The sequence below is a fragment of the Morone saxatilis genome, unplaced genomic scaffold, assembly GCF_004916995.1.
Source record: "Morone saxatilis isolate NCDOM2014 unplaced genomic scaffold, NCSU_SB_2.0 Contig10, whole genome shotgun sequence".
Classification (NCBI taxonomy): Eukaryota; Metazoa; Chordata; class Actinopteri; family Moronidae; genus Morone; species Morone saxatilis.
Genome location: NW_023339652.1, coordinates 4,744,227 through 4,755,526, shown reverse-complemented (window position 1 = coordinate 4,755,526; position 11,300 = coordinate 4,744,227). Strand labels below are relative to the sequence as shown.

Here is an 11,300-nt window from a genome sequence, read left to right as displayed (position 1 = left end):
CTCCGGAGAAGGAAGTGAAAGTTAGTAACATGCATTAATGGGACATGAATGAGTGCAGAAAGAGAGAGGAGGAGAGGAGCTCAGTGCACCATGGGAAATCCCCTGATAGTCTAGGCCTTATAGCAGCGTAACTAAGGGCATGCGGGATGGTTCAGGACTCACCTAAATTTCACATGATGTTCGTCCTGAATCATCAGATTAACAGCCACTAGATTTCCATCTTTAATCTGCTCTCATAAAACACATTTTGTTTGCTATCAGCACTGATGTCACTTTATATCCTGTTACACAACCTGGATGATAAATGACTCTGTTAAACAATATAATGATAAAAGCATATATTTATTTTGCTATTATCACAACTGACAGGCTCACTGTGTTAGATTGATTCCTTCATTTTGTTCTTTTTGATCAGTGTGCATTCAAATAAAACCAAGATAAACTATTTCTAGAGATACGTGGCAAGCTTTGACATTTAATCCAGATCCACTGCTCATATCAGATTTTTTAAATGACAGCTCGTATCTGTTTATTGATCTCACGCCTATAAAATGTCAATCACTGATAAAACTCATCCTTTTTTATGTGTCCACTCGACTATTTAATATTTCAGGCAGATGTTTTTTGTTGCTTGCAGTTTAGAAAACATAATATGCGTGTCACAGGTGCAGTGTGAATGGAATAATCTCATTTTGGTATACAAAAGATTAGCTTGTCCCGGCCCTTTGAGCAGGACTTCTCATCGGCACCTTACCTACAAGAGACACAGGCTTTTATGAAAGAAAACAAAGAGGACAGGCTTGTCTGATTTCATATGGAGGATGAGGATGATGGAGGAGAAGAGACGAGAGCATCTCTCTGTCCTTCAGTGGTTTAGTGGTCCAGATGGGTCCACTCCTCTCCAGTACATCACAGAGAGTGGGTGGAGGATGCGAATAGAATCGGATGACAAAAACATGTCTCTGTGTTTGTATGCAGAGAGATTGTACTCGAGTGTTCCCGACCGGATCTTTCCTGTTTTGTTGGCTCACCCATCCAACACTCTGCCTAGAGCACAACAGTGCAGAGTCTGGTGAATTGCAATTGAGCACCTGGTTAAAGGAATAGCTTGACATATTGATCATTTCTTTGCCTCTACGCCGGCAAAAAATGTTTTCGGGTTTTGCGTCCATCTCATTCTTGTAAACACAATATCTCAGGAACGCCTCAAAGGAATTTCCTCAAATTTGGCAGAAATGTCCACTTGGACTCGGGGACTCGGGACTGGTAAAGGTCATTGTCAACACACAATACTTGTTTTTGGCCGTAACCAAAGAATTGATGAACATATTTCCTAATTGGTTGCACAATGAATTGGTGATTCTTTCGGCTCAAAGGTCAATGTCACCGTAACCTCAAAATTAGCATGCCAAACATGTCTTTGGTCGTTACTCAACAGTTGATGCGGTAATTATGACAAACTTTCTTCTTTAATGGGATACGATGAAGTGATGACATTTCTCCAAAGTTCCAGCACCTCTGAAGCTCCCTAGTTAAAACAATCTTATTCTTTGGTCTGCACACAAATGTAAAAACACCTATTTGGCCCATAATACATTCAGCATGTGACTGCTAAACCACAAATTTGACTTTCTGTTTGCACACGGCTTAAACAAATTAATCTGTGGTGTATGCACACAGGTGTATTGTTGAACTTTTTTGACAGAGCTAGGCTAGCTGTTGCATCCTGTTTCCAGCCTTTATGCTAAGCTAAGCTAAGCTAAGCTAAGCTAATCACCTGTTGGCTGTAGCTCCGTACGTTAGGCACAGACGTACATATTTGTTACTGGATTTGGAATAACTCCTGTCATTTCTCAAGTGTTGATCTAAAAAAAACATCTTTATTAACGACTGGGGAGTAGAGGAATTTTCTCTCTTCAGAGAAACTGTGACGGTTAAGCTGGGGAAAAATCTCTGTTCAATTTTTCTAAGCCTGAAGCAACCATGAAGACATGATTTAAGCAGCTTTAAAACTCTTTCCTACTTTTTTTTGTCTTTGCCCCAAACTTTAAGAAGTTACTGCTCCTAAATCTGTATTAAAATTGCATATCCATTGGGCAATTAGGCACACAGCTAATGGCCTGAGCTGGCTTTGCTGTGGGGACACTCAAAACTGGGAGCACTGGAAGTTTTTTACTCTCTCTAGCGATAATCACTAAGCCAGGCCACAGTACCAATTGCATTCCATCAGTGTTACACATACAGTCTGAAAGGAAAAAAGATGCATACTGCGTTGAAAATGAAGTCTATAAGCTGCTGTCGCAATAATGACGAAATATGTGTGAAATATGCCAAGTCTCATATGCCTCTCGAGTACTTTAGCTAGTGAGACGGCAAATCTCCCGACAGTTGAAATTTGTGTTTCACCTGAACCATTCGATTCTCTTTGATTGCTTCATTAATTAAATCAATTCAGCCTCTAATTCCTGGCTCGGGGCCCTTATTACTGATCTTAATGGAGACGGAGATGGGGCCGTACGGGCTCCAGAGAAAATAATGAAAGCTGATGATCAAGTGATACATGAAGTCATACTTATACTGTACAGTGCAGTGTGGTTACCAAATAAGTCTCCTCTTGCAAGTATTTCATTCAAGATGCCTCCTGTGTTTGAGAGACACAAGCCATCTGCCATGATTGTTTTTTTGTTCGCAGAGCGCCAGATAAAGTTGTGAAGGTCGATGTGCTGTGAGGCCTGGGAGGCGACGGTATGCATGCTGAGGAGCTGCCTTTTTGCTTCACAATGGGACAGTGTGGGAGGGTGGAGGAGAGGAAGAATGGGAGAAGGACAGAGAAGGAAAAAAGGGGAGATGAGAAGTTGGCAGAATACAATAACCAGATTAAAACAGGCAGTGGGAGAGAAGAGAGAAATGAGAGAAACGGTTTGAGCAGAAATGAATGTGTATATGAAGATGCATGAATATGGAAGAGAGAACAGATATGGGGATGCTGCCTGGAGGGAGCATCAAAGACCTCAAAGTGCCAATATACTTGTCTGCTGCTGGGGAATTTGGATACACATCGGCAAAAAACCTTCTGACAGAACTTCCCCTCCTCTACTTTCTTATCCTCCCTCGTGCCAATCTACCTCACATATCATAGATGATGCCGACTTGACAGCCATGCACCTGTGGCAATGCATCTGTGGATCAGTGGGCACGGGGTGTCTCTTTCTCTGTTCGTCTGCCATTAGCTTTCCCAGGCTCGGCTAACAAGCTCATGGGTGCTTTGTTCTGAACGTACAAGGAGCAAGGAGTTTGGCTTGAGGTTCAAAGGAATCCCACAGCCAGCGAGCAACATCAACCAGCTGGTAGAGATACAGAGGGTGAAAGTTGTCTGGCTGCTCCTCCAGCGTGAGCTTGGATGTGTTAATCCATGTGCTTAGAAAGCCAGAGAACTTCTCATGTGGAGTCCAAATCCCCAGCTCTGACTAAATCCCAACGCTTTGTTACAGCCATCCACCTTCACGATCACTTTGTAATGCTTTCAAAATTGGTTTTCTTCCTTTGCATTCATTTTGAGTGTAATGAAGAAGAAGCTAGAAGCTAGTGCAGACTACATGACTTTTTTGCTCAATAAACGAGACATTTTTGTCCAAGACTGTTGATGTTGGGTTTAAAGAAATTAAACATTTGCACTCATACAAGGTGAGTTGACTACAATGATCACACTATTCGACAAAGGAAAACGCACAAGGAGTGCAGCGAGCACTAGGCGTTTCTTTCATGTCACTGGTTTGTTTAGTGTTAGCCCTTCTCAAAAGTAGGACGACATTTCTCATAAAACCTGTTGTCTCAAGTGCCACAGACGGTATTTTCTTTGTTTTTAAGATTGCATCTCGCTTTGCCTAAGAGAATATATGTTTTAGCACTGAAGTTCATTCTTGATCTCTGGGAACATCATTTGTAACAAGAGTTCAAAGGCACACATACTTCCAGAGCTTTCAGCCACATCTAACGGTCTTTGTGATGTATATTTTTATATTTTACCTGTTTTTACTAGTTTATCTGTTTTTAAATGCCAGACTTTGACTTTGAGATAATCTACTCGCTCTACTTAAGGAGGCAGGTCATGTGTACCCACTTGCTGAAAAACACATGTTCAATTAAACCCAATGTGTGGAGGCTGAAAGCAATGGTTTTATTTATAATGTCTCAAAATAATAAAATGTATATACAGGTTATTTTCAGGGTTTTTGGCATAGTCAGCCTTGTGATGATCATAAAGCCTCATCTTGCTTTTCTTCCTTCAGGCCACAGTTGCAGCCTTTGCAGCCAGCGAAGGTCACTCCCACCCGCGGGTGGTGGAGCTACCTAAGACGGAGGAAGGGCTGGGCTTTAACGTGATGGGCGGCAAGGAGCAGAACTCACCAATCTACATCTCCCGCATCATCCCCGGAGGCGTGGCTGAGAGGCATGGTGGCCTAAAGCGAGGGGATCAGCTCCTGTCTGTCAATGGTGTGGTAGGTCTACCCACACTTTCATTTTGATACAGCGCATGGGGTGAGATGCTCGATATATTGATTGCAGGGAGACTGTAGATATACTTTTCTGCCCTTATTTATTATTTAAGCCTGCCTCCAAAAAAAATTCCTCAATTGAAATAAGAAAGAAGTGTTTGATTTCTAGTCTGATATGTGAGTCAACAGTCAGGAGAGCTTTTGTGATCAAAGTGCTGCACATGTCTTGAATAAAGAGCAGACGCTTCTCCAGCCACAAGAGAGACTTGAACAACACTGACTGTAAGCCTGCTGATTTTTATGTAATATCATGGGTATTAAAAATGGAGAAAGTATTCTTTTTTCCTAAGAGGAGTTACTATTTTTAAAGATATATTCAAATGAGCTTCCTTTGAAATTCCACTCTCTCTCTGTCTCTAAACCCCCTGCAGAGTGTAGAGGGCGAGCACCACGAGAAAGCAGTGGAGCTGCTGAAGGCGGCCAAGGACAGTGTGAAGCTGGTGGTTCGCTACACCCCCAAAGTGCTGGAGGAAATGGAGGCTCGCTTTGAGAAGCTCCGCACGGCCCGGCGGCGCCAGCAGCAGCAGCTCCTCATGCAGCAGCAGCAACAGCAGAACCTGACCTCTCAGCAGAACCACATGTCGTAGGTGAGGCGCTTCATTGCTTTAAGGGTGAGGGGTGGCAGGAGGCGGGACACCTGGAGCGCAAGGTGAAACACCACCAGAGAAGAGGATGATGTCATGAATGAGTAACCAGTCCCAGTACCGAAGTGCATTGGTACAAGTCTTGAAAAAGATTGCTTGGAGAGGGAACAGCAGGGGTGTGTTCAGACTTTTTTGACTGGGGTGGGGCATGAACTATTGGTTGTACCAATGGATGCTTTATGTCATCTAGTTTCACATGATACCAGTATCTAGTTTTAAAAAAGAGCCCGCTATAGCCTCTGAAAGGCAGTTTGGAGTGGAAGAGGTAAGGACAATGGGATGGTCAATCAGATCTCAGTGCCAGTGCCACCCCAGGTCCCCCCTCTGGAAACACCCCTGGAGAACAGTGTTCCTCAACCACATTTACTGCCTTGCATTTTCACAGCCTGTCACATAGCGGGTTCTTTAAAGGGATATGGAAAATAAATGATGGAAATACTCATACTAGTAGTTTCTAGTAGTAGCTTTTTTGCTGAGAGTTAGAACGATATATTATACCTGGATGGTAGATATTAAGCTACAGCCATAGTTTAGCATAAAGACTGAAAGCTGTTTGCAGCAAATTAGTTTGGAAATATATTTAGTAATAGTTTGGATAGCACTGAAAACAATTAAAACTGTTTAGAGGGGCTGGTAGGTAGATCTTTAGCTGTTTTATCTGCTTCCAATCTCCAGGCTGTAGCTTCATATTTAACAGACAGATTTGAGAATCAATTTTCTCATCTAACTCTCGGCAAGAAACCTAATGTAAGTGTATTTCCCAAAATGGCAAAGCTAATCCTTTAACATCAATTTTACTCAAAACAGAAAGTATGATAAATTACTCACAGTGACATAAATTTTATTTTAAAGTTCATTAGAAAAAGCTAACAGGCTCTTAATTCTTGTAAAATCACTGTATAGCACTGTCTCCTGTGGCTTATTGCCTCACTGTGGTTTAGAGTCCCAGTCTGGACAGCTGAGCCTGATTTGGATCTGAAAGGTCAGATTGAGATGAGTGCAGATTATCTTGAGCTTCAACATTGATTTTTTTTTTTTGACAGACAGTATTTGATCTCATATGTATGCTATTTTAGGATTTGAATGTAATAAAACAAATCAAAAGGGGATAAGTGGATACAGATTACTTTTAAAGTAAAAAATCGATAATATGGCTTTTTATTTATGTCCTTTTTCCTTGCTTCATTAATTCTATTATATTCATTTTATTTAATGTCATCTGGTTCATTTTTAGAGTTTATTGATTATAAAGCACTTTGTCATTTAAATGTGGTATAAAACTGTGTTCAGTTGCTGAAATGGTAAAAAGTAACATTTTGCAAGCATACAGCAAAGTAATATAAATGGGGAGAGGTTAAGAGTTTTCTGCTCCATGCTCTGCTTTGCCTTGCCATGCAGCTACTTTTATTGGCTTGTGTGCAGGTAGCAGGCATTTACATCCCAGCACGAAGCCTTATACCCCAGTGGCATATTTTGCAAACTTAGCTGCTGGTATCCTCTGTGCAAACATTACTGCTTCTGCTGTGTTCTGCCAGTGATTTGGTTGTAAGGGCTGTAAATTAAAGCTTAAAACGATTACATCTACGGCTCCTGCTCTGCAGGTTCGTGGATAAGATAGACCCTGCAATGCTGTTACTTGGAAGCTATAGCTGGATGGAGGTTCTACATACCTCTGCTGCTAGACAATATTTATACAGTCCAAATTTAGAACAAAGATCTGCACTGCCAGTGACACTAAGGCAAACTCACACTTTTACTGTGTGAAAATAGCAAAACTTTAAAGGAAGAAGAAACTTTTCAGACACCACTTAGACAAGCTACATCATATCATGCTACAGTTAATTGTGCCCAGACTTCTCGAATTATTCCCTGACGTATTGGAGGCGGGCATGTGTCCAAGATCACTGTGGCACTGCCCGTTTGATGCTAAGTCCCCAAGCGTATCTGTTGTCTTGCACTTGGCACAGTGCAGCTTGGGAAAGTATTTAGGAGCTTGTAACAGTGTGTTGCGGTGGAGCTACAGACAGGGAACTGAGCAGGGATCATGTTTTATCAATGCCGGCATGCTGACCGCAGAGATTTGCTTCGGTGGCCAAGAGGCTGCTGACCAAGTGACATGCACAAGCAGACAAGAATGCAGCATACGCCACTGGTTTGCCTGGTATTCATCTCTCTCTGTCACTGTCTCTCTGGCTGTGTCTTCCTTCCTCTCTCTGTCCACCACATGCCAACTTTACATTACAACTAGCGGGAGATTGACGATGACTTTCAGTTCGTGATCAATAAGTAGCTTCCGAAAGTTCACTGCTGTTGTCAGAAAATGTATCACCCCACATTTTTCAGAGCGTGTGCAGTGGGTATAACTCTGCGTTGTGTTGTATTGTGGTTCTTTCAGCAAATTATTGCAAGGCAGCAACAACAGAATAAACATAACCTCCCTATAATTGTAGCAAAAACAAAGCATTCATGGGGTCTCTCCTGCATAAATGCTCTCTGTGCAACACAGTAAGCAGTCACTAAATGCCCCCACACTAGCCACCACTGTTTCTGCATTCTAGCGTTGCAACCAACCTACCTTCCCAGGGGAAAGACAAGAGCAAAAAGAGGAAGTAAAGGTACCAGAAGAGCTAGATATATAGTTCATTTAATAAATAAATGGTTATACTTCCTGTTGACACACATTACCTTCCCCCAGTATCCAGTATCGGAATGTATGTTTTTCTCCCCTTAAAATCTATTATCTTAAGAAGGTGTAAGAACAGTAGGAATGTAACACCAGAAGCGTTAACATGTACACTTCAAATGAAATGTTTGAATCCACACAGGATTTCACAGGAATTTTAGCACAAGCAGGCTACACCCGACCACCCAGGTGAGAAAAAACACGTGATTGGTGGTACCTGTCATCTCAGTGCTTTTAAAGTGACAAAAGCTTACACATTGCTTTATGTGTGAAGGGTACCTGGTGAGCTACTGTGTGATTTTAATTGAGGAATAACTTTGTGGCTTTTGTGTTTGGCATGACATATGGGTAGCATGATGGCGTAGCATAATGATGGCTTTTGTCACGCCAAAAGAGTTGGCAAGCGTGATATGCACACAAACTCAGAAGAGAACATCAAAGTGATCTTTTCAATGTTCAAAGTGAGCGATAATGGATTTACAAGGATTTGATGCTGGTATGAGAATCAAACGGCAATTGAAAGCTACAATCATTTAGTAAAATCATCAGGAAATATATAATTAGCTTGATAACACAGAAAAAAAAACATCAGTGTAAGTCTCATCTGTGGGCGAGCGCTAAAGCATTGCTCTCAGTCTGTTTTTTTATGATCTGCAGGTTGTTCCAAAAGAAGAAGAAGTGAAGGAGAGCGAGAGAAAAAAAAGGTGGATCTCAAAGACCATCTGTTTGTGTTGAGGATCCCAAAGGAATCTCTCCGGCGTGGAGGAAACCAACAAGTAGAAGACTCTTTTACTTACTCTCTCCCTTCCAGTGTACCACCGATTACTGAGCAAAAACAAAGAGAGAGCCGCTTGTCCTGAAATTGGTGCTTTGAAAAACAAGTGTGAGGGAGGCTAGCACTGAAAGTCGTCCATTTTAACTTTGTATTCCCTTTTATAAGTTGTTCTCCCCGGTTGTGACTCTTACTGGAACTCCCTTTCTTGTGTTTGCTGTTTTGTTTACAGTCATCCATTTCTGATTATACCAACATCCATCGCACCGTGGCACCTTTGCCATTTTGCCATTTTGCCATAGATATCATTTGTACAGTGGTGTTTCTATTGATTCCTCAACTGGTGCTTGTGTCTCCGTATGAATGACCATTGGTTTTTTCTCTTTTTTTGTGTCGAACTTGTCCTGTTTTGGATAAACGTGAACTCTTTTTTACCTTCTATATTGTAGCAGGAAAGATTTTGTATCTTGTAGGTTTAGCAATAACACACATTCTTCGGTTTTTACATTTCACCACTAAATTCATGATCGGATACATGCATATATACAAAGTTTATGGCATAGGTGCAGATGTAAATCATTTAAAAGCAAACTGGGTCTTATGTACTGTAAGGCAGCTTCTTTGTCCAAATCTATCCTATGTGCCATATAAAGAGATTATTGATTTCCAGGTGGCAAGAACAATTAATGTGCAATAACTGCGATCAGACTTTGTAAGCTACTCCCAACTGAGATTTATCCAGAAAATATATGTTAGCGAGAGATTTTAACGTACCAACCCTGAGAAATGTCAACTGTGTCCTATTCCCGACAGAAAAACAGAATGTCACCAGTTTTCATTTGAGTGGGAGTTAAATCAACATATGCTAGAATTATGTTTATTTTTCAGACGTGTCTATTTTATAGTTTATGAGACCAGAGATTTAACATGAAGTTTTATTGTTCCTTTTAAATATGATGTATTCTTTCTAAGATTATTATTTAAAATCTGTTTCATTGTATAACAGCTGAATATTAGCACATAGTTCATGTAGATCTGTTCCCTGCGTTTTCTGTTTTGACAATCATTTTTCCTCTGTGGAGACAACAGAGAAATCCGTTTTTAAACTTCTCTCTACCAACCCAGTAGCAGAGTGGTGGTAAATCCGCCAGGTCTGTGTTTACTTTCCTATCATCTCCATCTTTGGTGCTAAGCGCTCCTTGTTTCCTTTTGTTTGCACTGCACTTCCCAGTGATCACTTTTCTTTGTCGATCTTTGTGTCTTTTGTTTGTTTCTGTTCTTTTTTCATTTTCTGTAGGTGGCGCTCTTTTATTTGTTTTGTTCAACCATGCAGGTTTTACCGCTTAGGCTGTCCCTTCTTCTGTTTATCCCAAACAAATCCCCAACATAAAACGCATTTACTTCCTGTACGCTAGAGGATTTTTCTTTTCACCCCAAGGAGAGACCATCCAGATGCCACATGTTAAGTTGCATTTTCATGAAAATGTTGCAGATTTATTGACAGAAAGTTCAAGAAAAAGAATTTTCTGTTTTGATCTACGTGACTAATTCTCTACATCCAATTGCACAAGTCCAGCATAATATGTGCCACGATGCCAGATATTGTCATTTTACTAAATAACCTGTTAGCACTAAGGTCAGTTAATGCTAAAGCATTAGGTCACCTCTGTGCTCGGGTTATTCAAAAGTTTTTGAATCGCTCACTCTTCAAGCAGAACATCTCAATACGACAGATCCCTTTTTGTATCTTTAAATCACAGGTACTCTTTCTTAATTGACTTAACATTTTTGAAGCTGATGGTCCCGTAATTACCGTAAAGATAAAAAAAGACAACAAACTGTTAATATGCAATTGTTATACATACTATATTTGTATAAATAAATCTATGTGCTTGTGTACAGTGAACGCCTTGTCGACCCTTCCTTTATGTCTTTATGTTATCACTTAATATTTAGTTGACTATGAACAGCAGCACCAGCAATTTGCAGAAATATAACTTGGTTTGATGATTAGGGCTGTTATGTCCAAGCTATTTCCAAGCCCTACCTCAGAGGAATAGTAGATTTGGGTCTCAATCTGTCCAATCACACAGACAAACATGTCACCTGTTTATTTTCACATTTTGGCTTAGCTGCTTAGACCCCACAACCTGCTTGCAGGTCTGCTTTCTTGTTACGGCTTAAAAGGTGTAGAATTTAACTATATTGCGTCTTAAAATACAGGAATCTTCTGATAAAACACTTATTATGGGTAGGTTTTTAATTGTAGAACATAAACTCCACTCTGTTACTAAAACTCAATTCTGAGAAAAATTACTGAGGACATGACCTCACTCTTCAATAGCTTTATACCCAGTCAGGTACCTTCTGTACAATTACTGTATAGGCAAAAATATGGTAGCATGTAGCATAAATAAAGACCTGTAGATGTATTTTGTTTTATTACAATGACACAACAGCTTGTCACTAATTCCCTTTCAGTGATCTAAGTGCAGCTGCTGAAGGTGGAGTGATTAAACCGTGTGTACTAAAATGTTCCTCTGAAGGCTCATCCAGGTTTTTAGCCCTGGAACAGAAAGTCAATGGTCTTTTGTTAGCTCAATACAAAGCACAGACACTGAAACTAATAAAGAGACTCTTGTAAA

At 40.6% G+C, this 11,300-nt stretch overlaps 1 protein-coding gene across 2 annotated transcripts in view; it reads left to right on the top strand.

Annotated features, from left to right (window-relative positions):
- Positions 1-10,571, top strand: part of lin7a (lin-7 homolog A (C. elegans)) — a 35,537-nt gene extending 24,966 nt beyond the window's left edge. Inside the window, exons 4-6 of one of the 2 annotated variants that reach the window (XM_035672946.1) lie at positions 4,290-4,499; positions 4,928-5,143; positions 8,541-10,571. In XM_035672946.1, the coding sequence (XP_035528839.1) occupies positions 4,290-4,499; positions 4,928-5,143 (426 nt within the window). In that variant the 3' untranslated portion in view covers positions 8,541-10,571. The remainder of the gene's footprint in view (positions 1-4,289; positions 4,500-4,927; positions 5,144-8,540) is intronic. The other variant, XM_035672938.1, reaches the window with a different exon arrangement.
- Positions 10,572-11,300: the final 729 nt, after the last annotated feature.